Source organism: Rhynchophorus ferrugineus, unplaced genomic scaffold, assembly GCF_030347505.1.
Source record: "Rhynchophorus ferrugineus isolate W39M unplaced genomic scaffold, kcgeb_rfMv2 rfM2, whole genome shotgun sequence".
Taxonomy (NCBI): domain Eukaryota; kingdom Metazoa; phylum Arthropoda; class Insecta; order Coleoptera; family Curculionidae; genus Rhynchophorus; species Rhynchophorus ferrugineus.
In genome coordinates this window covers 36,196,846-36,217,490 of record NW_027472581.1, presented here as the reverse complement: position 1 = coordinate 36,217,490, position 20,645 = coordinate 36,196,846, and the positions used below count along the sequence as shown (strand labels likewise).

The 20,645-nt window shown below is 29.9% G+C and overlaps 1 protein-coding gene across 1 annotated transcript in view; it reads left to right on the top strand.

Moving 5' to 3' along the window:
- Dh31-R (Diuretic hormone 31 Receptor) overlaps positions 1-20,645 on the top strand; it is a 439,521-nt gene that overhangs the window by 176,775 nt on the left and 242,101 nt on the right. Inside the window, exons 4-5 of the mRNA XM_076395298.1 lie at positions 2,949-3,055; positions 10,136-10,227. Of these exons, the coding sequence (XP_076251413.1) occupies positions 2,949-3,055; positions 10,136-10,227 (199 nt within the window). The remainder of the gene's footprint in view (positions 1-2,948; positions 3,056-10,135; positions 10,228-20,645) is intronic.

Here is a 20,645-nt window from a genome sequence, read left to right as displayed (position 1 = left end):
AGTAATATTTACAATTACCTCTAGTGAATTGATATAGATCTCCAAAAAATATTAATTATTATCAGTTCTTAAACAAGAGAAATGCTTCCAAGCTGTTTTGTGTTCACTACTTGATGTGTAGATTAAGTGAAATTCGCAAAATTAATTAATTAATGTTACATTATATTATGAACCTGAAATAGCTTACGAAAATACCTTGTAAACAAACAGGATAGGCGATTCCTCTTATATACGAATTTTGCTAATCTATATCAGGATGAAAGTTTCGCGTTTGATCTGTTTTTCTTTCAAAGCCGATTATAAGTTCTGATACTATTCCTATTAATATTAAACGGTCATGCACTTCTACTACTTTAACATAATTATGCTGTAAAATTATTTTGTAAAATGAGACCATAGAAAAAATAGAAATTTCACGGTATAGGCGACCTTGGGGAAATGTTTTGTTTAGTTCAATCAACTTAGCGCTGCAATCGCAAATTGTGATTGGCTAGTTTAAATTCCTGGTGCCGCCACTAACATGAAATGTGATTGGTCGATCAAATTGTGTGAAATCAGCATTTTCTATGGGCGTTCATTTTTATGTCTGTTGTTTGTAGGTTATGGTTTTTATTTAGATCACGAAATTTTCGTTTTACGTTGTGCATATTTTCTGTTTTACATTAATTATTATGAAGTAATAATATAAATATTGATGTCAATGCGTCAGTGTAGCAAAAGATACACTACACCGGGGTAAAATTCTATTACGGAAATTAGACATCGTTTCCCAAAGAATGATCTCGCTCCTTTCCAAAAATGGGTTGATCAAGTAAATAGTAGTAAGTTACCTGGATAAACCACAATGCAAATACATCAACGTCATGGTGTTTGTTATGGACATTTTAGTTAAAGATTTAGAATTATCCTTCCTTCACGAACAGGTATTAGGGTAAATGCATATCCAACATTGGTTTTATCAGGTACATATAAAATTATCTATATACTACATGTCTGTTTATATATTGTTTGTTTACAGAAATTCTAAACCTTATGAAGATGTTAGTAGTAATAAAATTCAATTAATCTACCAAGTTGTTCATATGCTGTCACTGTGATGTCTCTACATAAAGAAGTCTTACAAGAAGGTAACAATTAATATAACTGGATAATTAGTAGTAATAAATACTACTTTTAATTGTAAAATATCCCTAAAATATTTGCAATACTTTAACTTTGTAGATCAATCAGTGTTCAATCATTTTATAGTAGAGGAATTATATATTTAAATTTGATTGCCTTGTTAAGAATATATTTGTTATGGTGCCATCAATAAATTTAATTGCTACTTTTAGGGGATTTATTACCTTAAAGAAATCTATTTTGTCTAAATTTACAAATAACTACATTTGTTTAATAAATCTTAACCAAGATTGCTTAAAGAATTTTGTTGGATCTCTTAGAGGTTATGGAGGTAGAGACAGCATCCTTCCCCTAATATGTTCGAGAAATTTTTAAAAGGGCTCATCAGTTCAATTTTTTCACATCATTCTCCTGGAGAAAATTGTGAAGAAGATGAACATATTAGATAACTTATATTCTTTTTTAACGGGAGATATAGTACCACTTGAGATTGTTACATCACCAGTTGGGTCTATATTTTCAGTTCCAGAGAATTTTGCTCTGAGGAAAACGAGTCTAATATTGTATTTTAGTCTTATTTCTATTTAACAAAACTTCTGGAAAAGAGACAACATGCAATATTTGTCTATATTCTATATTAAGTAGTTCCACAGATTAAATACTCTAAAATCTAAATATTTTTAAAAAACGCATAAATTTTTAGTGTTTCAACTGTCCAATCCATGATGATTTTCAAGACCAAATTTTAAGTTATTATGAGGTGTGATTGTATTTTTGGTTTAATGAAGTTAATGCAATATCAACAGGGAAGGATTTAAAGTTTACCTTCAACATATTAAGATAAGTTAAAACTCTAATAGATCCCATAAAATTGATGGCACTAAACATATATGGGAAGGCGTTATAGAAGAATTATATATATTTTAATATTGCCTAGAATAGAGTTCATAATTGCTTTTTTTTTGCTTTTTGTTTATATATATTTATATTATTTACACTTATGTATATTTCTATAGGATTTTATTTTAATAAATTAATTTTAAAATTTAAATTTGATTTTTATTTAAATACTATTGGCCAATAAATGTGACGTCACGGGGAAATGGCAGACCATTCAAAGCAATGTATTTTACTTACAGGTTTCTACATAACTATTTTAAACTAACCAATCAAATTTGCGTTGTCAGGGCCGCCAATGATTGGACTAAGCGAAACTTTGCCCCACTACCTACCATTGCAGTTGCACACCCCTGAATGAGACATAAACAATTTTAGACGTTTAAGTGTCAAGCAATATTTATACGAATCGAATTAATATAATGAAATATACAATTGTTAATGAGTATTACAAAAATAAATTTTATGATGAGAGATTTTCTGGAGTACAAAATATCTTCTACAAATATACAAATAATATATAACAAAGGTACTCTAAGTCTACATAACCATTAAGGGAAAGACAATTTATTGATTTTATATGTATTGTCTTTGTATAAATCGTTTTCAGATATTTTTTAAAAATCAGTTGGGTTAACAAATTGTTGCTTTATCTGGTATTAAAATGGGAAAAGATAAATGAAAGCTACTGAAACAGAATAAGGCTATTCTGATACAAAAGACATCAAATAAAGGCAAGTAAATTGCCGATGTTTTTATTTTATACAAAATGGATTCCCCACTTTATCTCTATCCCACACGTCGCCTGTCAAGATATACATCTCGTTTCGAACGTATATGTCTTTTTGTTCCGAAGCATCAACCACAAACCTTTCAGAAAAGAAATTTGTTTCGTCTTTCGTTTAAGTTTATTTCTCATTTTTTTCCAGATACCGTTTATTATAAATGTGAACCGGATGGATCCTGGTATTTTCATGAACCTTTTAACAAGACTTGGGTGAACTACACCACCTGCGTCAACACGGAGGATCTGTCGGTAAGTAGGTTTATATATTTTACATTTATTTTACATTTCATATTCTGCACATTCGTCATATAAACTAATACAGTTTATTTTTTAATATATTATAACTATAAATTAACTTTGAACATGTTCTTTTAAAATAAATAATTAATTGTTTAAATTATGAGTTAAAAAGACACGTTGTTTGAGATCATTATCGTGTATCCATGATTATATAGATAAAAGGTTTATGCTTATATGTACAAGTGTGTAGTTTTTATTGATTTTTGTTGTTTTGTTTTGATGTCCGCAGTGTTTGTTAGCGTATAAGAGACCGTTCCGATACGATACATTGCATTTTGATCTTCCTTAAAGTCAACTTAAATTAAATAATAATATAAAACAACTTAAATTGTAACAGCGAACCTTATGGCGAAAACCTCAAATTTTATTGTGATGAACTTTTTTGCTAAATTAAAAGAAATAAGTTAAAATGTGGGAGAGCATATTAATTAGCATAGTTGGTAGTATGAGAAACATAGAAAATGTATGTCGACATTTATCGGGGAAAGATATTGATGAAGAACATACTAGCCATATTCTTAATACCAGACTTTGGATTACAAAATATATCAAAATTAGGCAATTTTGTTTTTGAATGTTGAGGCAAAGAAGACTAATAATTTAAAAATTTTCAAAAAGTTAAAAATCACACAAAATGAATGTCATGTGAAAAGTCTGATTTTCTACCTATTATATAGATTGAAATAATAAATGACGAAAATATTCGAAAATTTAGCAATAAAAAAAAAATTCAATACATTTTAAAAAATCTCAGAAACTGCTCGTAAAAGATATAAATTATTAGGCAAGCTTTATTCTTAAACAGTTTACTTTGGTGTACAAAATATGTGATCAAATATATTTTTTTATTTCTACATCTTTCAGTGAAATGTGTCAACTCATAATATACATGGTGTACAACAGGAGAATATATATTTCTATTCCAATCCTTGTACGATGGTACCGATATAAGTTTTCCAGTATTTTTCATGTTATAGTTCGCATTTCTGATGTATATAACTTAAGAATAAACGAAATGAAAGAATTAATAGTAGAAGAGTTGTAATTATATATCTTATATATCTCTATAACATCCAGTTAGAGTGAGTGCAAAACTTAGCAAATAATCCGAAGACGAAGAAGTTAACAGTAGGAGAGCTGGTGAGGTTAAGCGAAGAATAAAGACACAGTGGTGGATAAAAATTCTTAAACTATAAACAACAATTCTTCTCTTTCAAAGGTTTCCATCTATATTTTCAGTACTATTTCAACATGATGACGCTTGAAGTCATCATCTTAACTAACTTTTGCTTATGTAAAGATCTACTTATATAGCTTCTATTTGAATTTGCAACTGAAATATTTCAATTATATTATATGGTGATCTATAAAGATTCACGTTCGATTTCTTCCGTTCTTATATTTTAATACCATATCATGTAATACCATATCAATTTAGCTCTGCTCCGTAGTAAAATTTCTCTTTTTATATATATTTGTCATCAAAGTAAGCATATATTAAATTTTTCCGAATTCATGGGACCAAATAAACTTACTTTTTCGCTATTATTATTTTTCATTTACGGTATTTTTTTTTTGTATATCTTAAAGTCTCCTTTTACCAACCAGGGTTTATCTGGACTGGATTTACGTGAGCTTCTAACCACGATTCTCGGCATTAAGCCTGCCGACTGGCGTGTGACAAATTTAGAAATCATCCCAGAAAACTTCCGGTCTTACCCAGCTTGGTTACTGGCGTGACTGGGATCATTTTCCTTGTTGGATTTTGCACTCTTTCCTAAGGACAACCACAAATTTTAAATAATCGCAAACATAAATTTACGGCCATGCCCTAGCAGGATTCGAACTAGCGACTATTTCAACAGAAGGAGGACCGTCCTGTCGCCTTTACCACTGCGCCAAACAAACCGGTTTTACAGTCATTTGATCGTTGTCCATAATTGGTTCCTTGTTAAGATTATATAATTTCTGTATACTTCCCGATAATAATATATTTTAATAAAATAACTGTATAAAAAATTCCAGAGTAATCCTATATTACAAGATTTTCATAAAGCGGACTATTTGAGATATAAATAGATATTTTACTATCCTTGTAGCTGTAAAAGTTAAATCTTGTGTGTGTAATAAAACAGTGATGGTTTGAGGTTATAAAACATTATTTTCTCAGGATAATAATAAAATCACACTATGTCAGCCAAACTAAGATATTTAAGAAAATATTTATATGATATGTGCTTACATATAGTTTGAATATCAAACTCTCAAAATTACATTTTCGACATTCGTTACTTTGGTTATTTGGTTTGAAGAAATCTACAACCTAATCTTATCAAATGCTTTTAAAAACTTACAGTGATACTGCATCATATTACAATTGTTGGTTTTGGTTTCATCGATTAAAAGCACAGAACGGCCTGGTGGGCCAAATAATTTTCAATAAGAACTGTCAGATAGCTCAGCGTTTGATAAATCACTTGTTTCCAGAGGTTTAGTTGTTATGGGAAAAACCCAATAGAGAGGAAAATTGTTACTACAATTGCAGTTTAATGTTTCTCTAATTAAAAAAGTTTTTTCTTGCAAATGAGTAAAAGTGACCGATAAAAATTGGATTTACTACGATAATCCCGAGCACAAAAAATAATGAATTAGTTGAGAAAAAGCATCTATATCGACACCGAAGCGATATATTGATGGCCATAAAGCCTTACTATATATGGTGAAATCAAAAATGTGTAGACTATTATGAACAGTTAAAACCGAATGAATCTGTTGCTTCAAATATCTACCGATTCCAATTGAACAAACTCTCGACTTGCTGTTACAAATAACTGAATGTAAAGAAATAAAGGAGAAATGGAAATAGATTATTGCAGATATGGATTGATGATTATGTATTGCTATATTGTCAGAAATATGGAGAAATCTTAATAATTTAATAAAAGAAACTGTGTTATACAATTTTTCCTGAATAAATACCTTTTAGAGTGAACATTTATCAGAATACATTTAAGCAGCTACTGCTACTCAGAATTCTAAAATTATAGTTGTCCTTAGCTTGATAGTATAATATCCATTGTCTATTATTATATTTTCATGGACTTCATACATCTTAAGCTTAAGTGCATTACACATTAATTTATCACTAGATTAAATTAAGAAGATTTAAACCAAAGATTAAAATTAAAACAAGTAATTTAAACTAATTCATGAAAGATATTATATATATATATATATATATATATATATATATATATACATATATATATATATATATATATATATATATATACATATATATATATATATATATATATATATATATATATATATATATATATATATATATGTATATGTATATGTATTTAATCAAAGCTGATGGAAAAACATTTATTTATTTTTATCAAACTAACATTTTCTAAATCTGTGACCAAAACAGAGAAACTGCTAAAATAAGAGTTGTATTACAGTGTTAATTGTGATATATATATATCATATGTTACATCATCATCTTAAAATAGATACCCCCCACTTGACTGATTCTGGCTATTAGATATGTCTGCTTTTAAATACTTTCATTATAATTAAATAGACAACTATGTTAAAAAGATGTGGGGAGATGGCATCCTTTTTAACAAACAACCGCACAAATGCCCAGCAATTACAAGAAGGGCTTTAGCAATCTTTAGAATATATTTAGTTTCCAATGCTGCTCAACCTGAAGATTAATGTATAGAACATAGTTCATTAGACGAATTACTTTTTCGATCATAAACTACCAATAAAGAAAAATATACGCAATATAAATATATGTTAAATCACAGAACAATATTACTTGTATTTTGAAAAATTAATATTCCAGGTGCCTTTTAATTCAAAATAAATATATCGACTCTTTTAATCAACTGTTAATAAACTCACAATGGAAAAGCAAACACTGACTGCGTATTAAAATTATTTTAGAAGGACACCGCCAAGGGGCAAAAGTTAATTTTGGTGTGGGTTAAGTAAATATTAGCAGTGCGTAATGATAAAATGTAAGGTTATCCGGGATATGCCGGATATTTTATCCTGGATTTAGCTTAAACAATATATTATGTGATTATATAATTTCATACAAATAGAGTTTTTGTTAAACAAATGATTATACATATCATAGTTTAATATTTTCATAAATAATTGAAATATTTTCATATATTTCGGTTATGTGTTCAATAGATAAATTTGTTACTAAAAAAATTCTGACGGCTTGTTTAGCGCAGTGATTAAGGCAACAGGACGGTCTTCCTACTGTTGTAATAATCGCAAATTCGAATCCCGCTGGGACATGGTTGTAAATTCATGTTTGAGATTGTCCATAAGACAAGAGTGCAAAATCCAACAAGGAAAATGATCACAGTCGCGCCTGCAACCAAGCTGAGTAAGATGGGGTATCTTCTGGGTTGATCTACAAAGCAGTTACTCGCCAGTCGTTTGGCTCAAAGTCGATAATCGTTATTGAAAGCCCACATTAAGAAGTAGGTCCAGCCCAGTTGGTAAAAAGGAAGCCCTAAAATATATTAAAAAAGTTATTCTTTGTACTGTTTTTTTTTATTTAAACCTATTATCTGAAATCTCGTTATAATATATAGCATTTTATTAATACTGTAGTATATTAGTATATGTATTTACATTTCGTATTCTTGATAGTGAAGAATAGTGATTCTGGCATAGTAATATTAAGCAAAAGTCAGATATGTATATGTAAATAATTACATTTGTTATTTAACTTATTTTTACAAAAGCTACACATGAATTAGTAGGTGTCTTTCTTAAGTTAAAGCTTTATTTTGAGGTACAGTGAGGTTGTGAGGAGTATTAGGTAGGTACGTCAAGTACGTATATTATTGTTAATTATTTCCTACGCCGACAAATTCATGGAAATAAAGAAAATAACAGAACGAATGATAATCACATGTATTAAGTGGGGTATAGATTTAGTCATATTAGTTAGATAGTTAAAATATGTGTCACTGAAATAAAACATTCATTCTAGTAAACACTTCTTCAAGGGAAAGTCCTGGTAGGAATTTATAAAAAAGCATTTCGTGGTTTTCTATAGTACTGTCGTTAGATTTAAGAGTATTAGCAACTAACATATAAAGCTACAAGGTTTTGTAACAATCATTATTTAGACATTAACGGTATATCTAAAATAAAGGAATATAATGTAAACCTTAATTTATTTACAGTATTATACCTGGCTTATTACGCATGAAAATTATATGTGAAACTAAAACTTAACAAGAACAAGATGAAACAGATGTGGAGCGAAAGAAAAACATGAAATTTGTTTTTGTTGAAAAAAAATAGAAGAGGGGAAACAGAAAAATAATTGATGTAAAGGTATTATTGTACTTGTTATATCTTGATGTTTAAAAAAAAGAAGGTATTACTTAAATATTTTCAAAACCTTTTAATATACTTAAAATGTTAAAACAACATATAAAATGTGTACTTAATTTTAAAGGTTGAAATCGATATAACGCGATATTTGTCGATATTTGTTTAAATATCGAAATATATGTATATAAATGTATAAATATCTTATATATTATATCCATAAATATCGATATTTTTCTCGGCGGCCCACATCCCAAACTTGCTTTAAACCGAATATTATCGCAATCAATCTCATCTCAGTGGTCGATTTTCGAGTATCGCAGCGCACAGCGTACCACTTGGAAGTATCACTCTTACCACAGATTACAATCCAGCGTATAATCGTCACCCCTTGTTGTACTCAAAAGCATTCTCAAAAACACAGTCGGCTACTTATATATATATATATATATATATATATATATATATATATATATATATATATATATATATATATATATATATATACTCAAAGGTATTTGAAAAACTCCTGTTGAAATGAGTAAAACTAATTATAAAGAGAATTAACCTAATATCTACATAACAGTTTGGGTTTATTAACAAACATTCAAAAATTGACCATGTGCTTAGAACAACAGATGTAATTGAAAAGGTTTAAAGGTAAAAAGGTATTCTCGGCTATTAACGTGGCTACATTTACTGGTGATAATGCAATTCTTGGTGTCGACAACAACAGCGTGGAAGGCACACGAAAATTACATAGGCAAGTGACAATTTAAATAATCAGATCGCACGCGCACCAATAACAATAATATTTATATGATAATCATTTGGTGTAAAAGGTTGCGGGAAGGAACATGTATAAAGGGAAAAGAAATAGCTGGTAAAATATAGGAAAATGTATTGGTTAATTGAAAAATACCAACTTCCAACAACAAGGCATTTAAGGGAATCGCAAAGAGACATCTTGAGAGACTCCATTTTCACATCTTCAGAGACTCAAAGGTATCAAACTAATTGATTTTGTGTACTGTACTGTCTTGTAGTGAATTGCATTTAATTAAAAAAACATCAGTGTTGATAACATAATTTAATAAGTATTAACACTATAACGTAATTGAGACTACAATAATACATTATAATTTAAGTATGTATATGTATATTATGATTTAAGTTATTGTAAAGACAAACGCCGAAATCTTATAACGCCATTACTTGCATAAGATAAATATGTTATGTAATTGTTCAAAAAAAAATATTATCTGGTAAGTTTGTTTTAAACTGGATAGATTTATAAAGATAAAAGATACCTGCACAAATAAGAGTTTCATTTTAGTTTTGAATTCAATATTTCGATTATTCAATTACAGAATATTATAGAATATTGTAGCAAAATATTCTGCAGCTGTAGCGATTCGGTATTATTTCGTCAGTGAAAGCCATTTTAACGCAGATCTAGTCAATTTTAATTGTTATAACTTTTATTATATTAGTAAAAACGTATTTAAAGTTTATTAATAAATCACATGGCTCAACAATGTGAGCTATATTGTAAAACTAATAAAAACTATAATAAATAAAAGCTAATTTCCTACTAAACATTATATTTATTATAAATTTCATTTAATTAATTGTATTTTGTTGCAGTTCCGACGAGTTGTGGTCATAATAGACTCTGTAGGATATGCCGTATCGTTGATAGCTTTGTTAATTTCCTTGGCGCTGCTGTTTCACTTCAAGTAAGTATACAAACTCACCGTATTACACTTTTATTAGTATTAATTTTTCGCAGCTCTTTAGAAAACGGTTTAAAACAATTTTAACTTCAACAACAGTAAAAAAGCTGCCATAACATTAAACGAAACTTATTGTTCCGTTATGCCGTAAAAATTCTGAAGATTGCTTTCGAAAAGTTTGTATTTAATTTTCGTCTTTTTTATTTACAACGCAATTCGTATTTTAGAAGGATATTTAGAGATAGCCTTAAATATTTTTAATGTTAGCTAAGCTTTCAGCATTTACTCTGTAATTTATTTTGTATTTGTTTTAACCATTATTGCAGCATTATGTCAGTAGTAATATGAAGTCTGTAATTGTATTTAACTATATCTAATAGCATTTATAATTTTTCATAATATACCAATTATTATTTAAATAATGCTAAGAAATTAATTTTAATTTCTGGCTGTATAAATTTCAAAATGTATAATCAATTGTGCAGTACTGACATTATATATGTTATTTTACATATATGTCAAATAATCAATGATTAATTGATATTGACGTTATCACATAGTTACAGTTAACCTTAACTTAAAATAAACACATAAGGAGTTATTATTAAAATTCAAAATAAAACTATTAAACAAAGTTCAGCTGCTGAAATCTTCTTTCGATGGCTCTGCAACCCACATCGAATATGGCCTCGTTTATATTCTGCCTCCATGTTCTGCCGCTCTCCTCCATACTCATATGCCCAGGAGCTCGGAATCGGGGTCTTCCCACTGCTGTTTTTTCGTGCATTTGGCTGCATAAAATTATTTTTGGTAACCTCTTGTTTTCCGGCCTTAACACATGTCCTTTAAACAGATTATATAATTCTTAATTAAATCTAATTCTCGAGATGTTATTCCCAATATCTTTCGAAGTCATTGAGCAGGTTTTTTGTTCTTTGTGTCATTATCTATGCTGCGCTTCTGTAGGAATGCTCATCTGGTCGATCGGTCGGAATGTGGTGGCTGTCGATGCGATTGTTTGTCCGAACACTCACTACTATTTTGTGGAAGGAATTTGAACGAGAACTGAAAACCCTGGTTCAAGAAATACTTAGTTTTTTTTATTTTGTTTTTAATTAAATTGATACATGTGGTCGATGTGAGAATGGACAGGATATTAGGTTAGGTGAAAGAAGCACGCTAGCGCTGTAGAAGTGGTACAGTTACAGGGAGGTAGAGAAAAGAAAAGAACGAGACGTCGTCGTGGTGGTCTTTTGTAGCCGGGAATCGCATGGTACCAATCCACCAGCGTTGCCAACCTTAGAACTTGCTGTGGGTGAATGCGTGGTAGTCTAAAGGGTGGTAGCGGTCGCTACATCACTCGCCTCCTAGTGGCGCTGCCGTGGAACGTACCTCTATGTGGTGCAGGTTCCGGGGTGCACCTGCAATTACGCAATGAATCGCCTAGGGACTGCTTATGAGATGGGGATCCCAACCTGAGCGAGGAGTTTTACGGGATCAGCTGCCATCAAAGTTGTAGCAGTACGTTGTTTGTGTTGGGGCGTTCCGATTTTTTTGAGGGTACCTATAAGTGTCGTGCCTTACGTGTCCCGTTTTGTGATGCAATGGTTTTCATATAATGATGTTATACATGATGGGATTCTGCGGCTTTCCCCCATCAGGCTAGTCTCGTGGGATAACTTTGACCATGTGACGTTGATGGGTTCCATGCACGTGTCAAGCACCTGTCAAGTGACTTATGTTGAGCTGGTTTACCTGTTAGGCACTTTGATCACGTCGGGGTCACCACTTCAGGATTATTATAAGGCTCGATGAATGAAGGTAAAGCGAAATGAAACAGTGGCACATGAAGTGACCGTTATTTATTGAGGATATAAAATATTAAGGAAATACAAATAAATGAAAGGTATCGGCGCTGGGTTTACCTGTTGACGGCGCTTGGGCAGTCGATGGTAGCACGTCTTAACCTAACGATGGTCGGTTATTGAATCATCGAAAGTACCCTTTAATAATCTCCTAGATAAACGTCTCGGAGTTGCCAGATATTCGTTATCGTGTTTTAGTTGGCGCTGCTGGCACCCCGCCCGTGTTCAACATCTGGAATTACATTTCTGGGCATTTTGTAGACAGCCATTTCGCGATGTAAAATTCGACATGACTCAAGCTCGCTACACTTCCATAGCTTGCGAAGAGTCTTATTATTGTTTTATGAACTCTCAGCTTGTTACGGCTGTATACATATTTAGATTTTAATATGTTTGACTTTGCGAAATAAGCTATTGACTATGTTTATACTTCTGCGAATTTCTCCATCTTCCGTGCTCTCTGAGTTCCGTTCCACTCCCAGGTATGTAAAGTAATCCACAGATAATGCCTTCTATAGTATGATTCGTGCGTATTCATTTTCTCTTTTCTGTATTAAAGTCTTTATTTTCTCTTCGCTAATTACGAGGCCGATCTTCTTGCCATGTAGGTTTATGCCTGGCTCTTCGGCTCATAATATTATCTTAATACCTCATATGCATAGCCAGATAGCTGTAGCGCTTTGTTGGCTAGCAGGTTTTCCTTCCCGATATCTACTTGCCTTACTATATATTCTAAAACTAAATTAAATAGGGCAAGAGCCAGCCGATGCCCTAGCTTTATGCCTTTCGAGATATTAAATGCGTGAGTTAGTTGGTTTTTAATTCATATCATTCTGATTAGTTTGTGCGGTATTTCTTATTTGACCAATATCTGATACAGTTTTTTTTATATCAATTGAGTCATAAACCTGTATAAAATCTGCAAATATGTTATATACTTCAATGTTGTGTTCCCAGACTTTTCGTAGTATTTTTGTTATACTGTAATTAGCTGATCCATAATGGATCTACTACGCCTAATACCGGATTGATATTCACCAATTATATGTTCTGCTAGAGATTGTAGGCACTGGTTAATAATGTATGTGAAAATTTTAAATGAAATGTATAGAAGAGTACTATATAATACTTTTTATATATAGAACAAATCGGAACAGTACTCGGAAATAGCTCTTCCTTCCATATATTTGTTATAAATGTATAGATAGATTGTGTTGTTGTTCACCACCTGATTTATATATTTCTGGTCCTTTATTGATTGTTTGATTTCTGCTAGTGCTAGTCGCTCAGATTTATATCTTGCTTGATTTTAGCAATAGAGTCTCAAGTAAAGTTTAGAAATATTGCTTCCAAATGTTCTTTATCTTTTGAGGGTCGCTTTCTATTTGTTCGGTTTTTAATTTCCGCAGAAGTTTTTTCGAGGTTTGTAACCCTCTCTCACGTTTTTTCGGTATCGATAGACCCCTGTTGGATTGTCAAATCTGAAGTCTTTCTCCATCTTGTCGAGAACGTTGTTCTCGTAGTTTTTATTCTTATTTCTGAATAGTTTATCCGCCCATCTTCTGGCTTCTTCGAAAACTTGACCAAAAACTTGCTTACAACAGTTCAAGTAAAACAAAAAGACAAATGATCTAGTATAACAATTAACATATTTATTCACTACTACACATCTAAATGTATTTTAGTCTAATAAAAAAGTGACTTTCGAAACTAATAGCAAAGACAAACCATTTTAGAAAAAATATATCAAAATACTGTATCACCCTTGATGGGGGACATGTTAATGAAAAAAGTATTAGCATAAATCTTTGACAAACTGTTTTTCTTAGACCTCAAGCTTTTTGATGGTGTTGATAGACACCGATTACAAATAGGTGCTTTTATGGTTATCTAACGCATCATGTAATGAACCTTAGTAAACCAATATCCATTATTACACATGTGCTCCCTCAGTACCAATTAAAATATACGTATGTGTACATTTTCGCAATGAAAAAATAAATTGATTGCTTTCGATAAACTGAGTAAATATTTAAATTCGCGTCTTTAAAAACAATTATAATTTGGGACGAATTCCCCCATAGTCTACATTTCAGGGTGGATAATTTCGTTTGTCGTGTTTCTCTCCAATTCATTTGTTTCACAGTTTGACAACTCAACTGAATTATTTTCCTTTCTTCCGGGGCCCATTATTCAGCCAAATGATAAATATTTAAATTGAACTTTATCAGTAAAAACGTATTTAAAAGCACTCGTACCGCGTTCCGCAACAGGAAGGGAAAAATAAATTATACATTAAGTAAGATTTTATATATAAAGAGATAAAATTGATTTATACTCGAGAGTTCGTAAGGAGTCATTAGTGATGAAGAAAATGAAAGCAATATTTGAAATTTGTTCTCATTTTTACGATAATTCTGTAAACAAAAAATTAAAACTAGGAGATTTTTTTGATATATTTGAAACTATCCTTTTACTAACGATAGTTTATCTGGACTGAACCTACAGACCAAACGTATACTCCGAAATACAGTCCTCGGTATTAACCCTGTCTTAGCTAGCCTGATTACTGGCGTGACTGGATGACTTTAACAATTGCAGTCATAGACATAAAGTACATCCATGCCCCAGCAGGATTTGAACCCACGTATATCGCAACATTAGGAGAACCGTCCTGTCGTCTTGTCCACTGCGCCAACCTAGCCGTCAGGAGATGTTTTATTCATTATAAAATATAGTTAAAAATCAGTTATATTTTTTAAAATATAATATTAATAACTATTTTTTAAAGTACTCCTCCTTTTTCTGGTATAATCCTGTTCTGGTTTACTTAGATCGACTCAAGGTTTTATTGATGTAGAGTTTGTGTTTAGATAGCTATTAACTGATAATTTTACAGAGCTAAATCTGAGGATATATTTCACACTTAAAAATATCGTGTCAGAAATGGCTTATAATTTCGGATTCTTGAAACGGATAATTTAATTAATTTATTTTCTAATTCATTACGAATGGTGAATTACGAATTAATATATTAGTGTAAGTACATTAGTAAATTATATGTATTATATATAAATTATTAATTAATATATATATATATTCGTTGTTATCATATGCTTTAAACAATAAAATATTTTGAAGGAAAAAGAAATATTATATGTATATGATTACGGGTGCTTCAACATGACAAATCACCTACGATAATCGAAGGTGATAATTGTAATTATAATATCCTACGAAGAGAAACAGTTTCCTTAGCTATTTTTATTCAAACTCTGGCTTAAGGGCTTATTCTTTAATTAGACAAACTCTGGCTTATGTATGAACCCCATAGAATATTTGCTAAGCAATATATTAAACTCTTAAACTCCTACACCCTAGCCAGGGTATTTAGAGTTAAACACGGATAAACTTATTCAACAATGAAAGAAATAAAGCTGGTGTATCGCAAGGCAGTATTTTGGGTGTCTATTTACCTACTTGATGAATGTGGCCTTCACAAAAATAAAATATCACTAAGGCTATATTTCCTGATGACTCTCCAATACTTGCTATTAGAGATAATAGTGAGAAGCAACCAAAAAACTGCAACACGCCATTAACAATACAAATAAACGCAGTTATAGATATAGCACAATAAAAGTCAACGAGAGTAAATCAGTGCATATTAAAATAACTTGCAACCAAACTGTGCATATATCAATAAATATGAATTGTACTGTTATCCTATACACTAACAATGCTAATCAGCTTGGGATGAATATTGAAGCAAAACTTCATTTGAAGGGGCATATCAAAAAGAAAAGAGAAGTACTCAAATTAAAACACAAAAAAATTAATTTCTTATAAGAAAATCTAAATTATATGTAGATAATAAGTTTCTGCTGTAAAAGCAACTACTAAAACTCATATGGATCTATGGAATTAATTTATGGAAATGTTTTGCGAGATGTGATAACAATATAATACAAGTATTTCAGAATCAAGTAGTGAGTAGTACTGCAGATGCACTCTGATAGTATAGTAACAATTAATTACACCTAGAACTTCGGATTCAACTTCCATAGAAGAGATTAAGGGATTCGCAACAAGACATGAGAAAAAAACTCCACTGACATGTTAACAATGTTAACAAGTGCTGCAATTCTTGGACAATACTGAAGTCTGCGTTCTAGAGACTCAGGAATGTCAAACCATAGGTTATTCCATAATTGTGTAGCGCAGTACGCTAAAGAGTAAAAATACTGAAAATTGTTCCCAACATTTAGTTGATTTTATTATATTAAAGACTAAGTAACACTGGAAAAAAATACTGACTCCGTAACGACAAATTAAAAGTTTTTCGGCAACGACTAGTAACGATATATTAATAAATTAAAAAAAGATATTCATCTTATCGAATAGTGAGAATCTTCGAAATAAATTATCTGCAAATATCACAAGTACAACCTTAAAATTAAACATATAGCTACTATATCCATCCATCCATAACATTGCAGAAATAATAAAAATGGAAATCAATAGAGTCAAATAAAGTGACATAATGAATGAAAATTTTAAAATAATTTTGAAAAGGAAAATCTAATAAAAACATTTTCAAGAAATACATTTCACAATCAATATTATACTATAAACATGGGAATATTTTATATTATTTTAAAGCTTAGTTTAATAAAAATTAATTCTAAAGATCAGTAATTGCTAAAACATAAAAAACATAATTTCAAAATAAGTTCTACTATTATAAAAAAATTATTAACATTAAATTTAGTATTCAAACTAAAAAATTATTTCATATTTTAGTTAAGAACTAAATAAATAATTTCAAATAACCAATGACTATAATTTTATATTAGAATAATAAATGTGAATGAATAATTTTAACCATCATATTAAACCTGAATAAATTATAAATACAAAATGTTTTTAAAAATAGATATAAATGAGGCTTTTACCGATTCTATTGCAATTATAATCACTGTTATATGATATTTCAGGTTGCGGGTTTTATTATTTCATCCAACATACATTTCTCAGTCCTTATACTGAATTCGAACCCTAACCATCATGAGATATAACGCATCGTATAAATGTACGTTCATTACCGTTAACAAGGTCAATGATACAACCCAAGAAAATTGTTACAAAATAGTGTAAAACACTAAAAGAGACAATGGCAGATATAAAAAATATGATGCTTCATTATCGTTACTTACGAATATTGATTTTAGAGAAAAACCATAACGGCATGAATTCGTTTGACGTCAATCCAGGGTTTGTAGTTGTTTAAAAACGTTCACCTTATTTTTCTCACAATCTCTTTCGAACAGTATTCTCATATCGTATCCATTTTTCATTCCGCATTGTTAATCTTTTTAAAAATGTCTCGGGCCCGTTTCGTTTCTTTAGTGGTCCGCATACTGAAGTAAAGTCGATCGATTTTTTTTATGGACAAATAGTGTGGTATTCCAAATATTGAAACATTTTCGTATATTATATACATATACATATATATATATATATATATATATATATATATATATATATATATATATATATATTGTCATTCTTAGTTTTATTTGCAATGCGTTTATCTATATTAGTGAAATTTTATCACATTTCTTTTAATTTTCACTTAACAAGTTAATTACATTTATTTGTTGTTTATCTGTTTTAAAGAATGCCATGTCTTCAGATGTACAGGAAATATCGGTCGACATACACATAGTACAGAAATTATACGTAACTACAGAAGAATACTTGACAAAAAATGTACATTTAAAATACCAGGTTGCAATTGCATGCAATGAATTGGTTGCAAATGAATGTCTTTGAGCTAATACAATGACATGAATTAAAGCCTCTTCCTCACATGTTCAACTCGTTATCGGCAATCCGAAAAAAATTCAAAAATTATCATACATTTAAGTTTAAAGATGAAACTATGTTGCACATGAGAAAAAGTTTCCATTATTACATATGGCACCAAAATCATTGAAAACACTATTAGCTGAAACCACATCTCAAGAAATTATTTTTACGTAAAATTCATAAATTCTATACTTGCTTACAAATGACATTATTTGGAGCAGTCTAGAACGACGATCGTCGTAATTTTGAATCGACATGAAGATTCAGGGACCAGTGTACCATCAAAGCGTTTCTTTCTTTTTATACCTGAGACCAATCCAAAATTATTACTAATTTATTTGATGGGCGATGAGGAACATCACAATTTCATCGAGCAGATAGAAGAGAGAAAAATTTTGACAACCTTGAGACGTTTTTGAAAATCATAGCCATTTGATTGTTCAGCACCATTTCCAATAAATTTTAAAACCGAAAACTACGTTATTGTCATTAAACCAGACACAGTACCATATGGAGAGAACTTAAATAGGCATAATCTACCAACTGTTAATGAAATTATATGAATATAAAATGTATACAAGGCAGAGATAAAACGCTGCAGATGGTCCAAGACAATAATCGTTTTTAAGATGTGAATATGCAATGTTTAATGCAATATGCATGAAAATATGCAATATCCAGTGATATTCTGCAAAGGAGAAAATTGATATCATTTAAATATTAAACAACGAAATCCGGTGACTGACTCAACATGTATATTATTTTATTTTTATTTTATATGCAATTAATTTCTTATTATATATTTTTATCTTTTACTATTCAGACGCAGAAATTAACAAGAAAGTAACGCGCTAAACTTCTACGCATACCGATTCAATTGATTATTAAACAAATCCAATCTTATATTATTAATCTTATATTATTATTATTAATCCAATATTATTGATGACTCAACTAAAAGTTATTACGCGAGTTGGTACTTTTTATCACTACTTACAAAAAGGGAAAGTTACAGCGTAGACCTATGTACAATTGTGTGGCATTTATAATGATGAGTACTTAAGTGAATGACAGTCTGAATCAACTTGTTTGTTTTTCTTTTCTCAAATCTTTCCTGACCGAACAGTCCTTGAAAAAGTCAATGAAATTCTTAAATATATCGAGGTCTATCAACGTATTGCAACTCTTAACATCGCTATGGAGCTACATATCGATTATCAAACAGTTTTAAATCCCAAATGAAACCAAACCAAATCTAATAATTTTTAAACGAATCATTACAATGGATAAAAATATTCGCATACGATAATAATATACAAAAAACTATGATCTAAACCTGGATAAGGTTTATAAACTATTGCAAACCCCATTTGGTCACCAGGAAGGTCAAAAAAGAAATGATTATGATCTGCAATATTCTCTTAACGGTTTACAATCAATGGACCTTGTGAAATAATTTTAATTCACCCAGATCTTAGAAATATATCGATCAAAACGGCATGTATATTGAATGATATTAGATAGAAACGTATACGAATAAATTGAAGAACCGATAATATTTTTTATCGATAATATAATATTTAATTTTTTTTTCTTAAACTAATAAAAAAAATCCTGTATAAGAACTAGGATAACACTACTTCAAGAAAATCATGCATGGTATAGCTAACCTTGAAGATTTAACTGATTGCATATTTAATTGATTCATCAGCCATTTTTTATTTGAAGCTTCAAAATTATTATCCGTTAATTTTCATAGCAACATGATATATAATAAGTTTTGGAATAAATTTGGAAATATATTTCTATATTACAGCTCTAACTATATGGATAACTTCACTATAGTTAAAATGACTAATTACGTAAGTTAATATTTAAATTTTGAATTAGTCCTATAAGTTATAATATAAATGGTCTAAATTATAATGGTCATCTGTAGGTCATAATTTACACGTTCAAGTTCGTCCTTAATTATATAAATTCTATAACCACGGATATAATAATTATCTTCAACAGTTTATGATTCACTCAAAAATAAATTGAATAACAAAAAAGTATCATGTTTAAAAAACTTCAACTGCAAAATATAAGAAAATAATACATTGAACACTCAGTAATTAGAAATGTATTCTATATAAAATTATTGAGAACTTTTAATAATATAATCGAGAGATTACCCATAATAACATCGTAGATAAAACATAATACATATTTGATTCCATATATAACTCAATTTGGATAGACATATACATTATAAAAAAAAACTATTTTAAAACAACTGTTTTTTTATTTTTATTAGACGTGGAATGTTTAAATTTTAGTAAGGGAGTTTGTAAAACAAAAGTTAAAAATATCTATAGTAGGATTGCCCGCACAAAGCAGATTTATTTTGAAAGGGGAAGAAGATACAAGCGCGAAATTGAATTTTAAACTTTACTGAGATATATCCTGTTCTTTTGTGTGGTTTTGGACCTGGCTGATTTATCGAAAAAGTTTTAAATCCTCTGGTTATCAGAAAAAAAGTCTTATCATACATTTTTATGGTCGACAAGAAAATGTGTCGAATGCTCCAAATTTATGTTAAGTTGTTTTTATATTGTATTTGCTGCCAGATTGTATATATATATAAAAGTTACATTTGTAAACAAAATATGGTATACGATAAAATAAGATAAGTCTACTGTG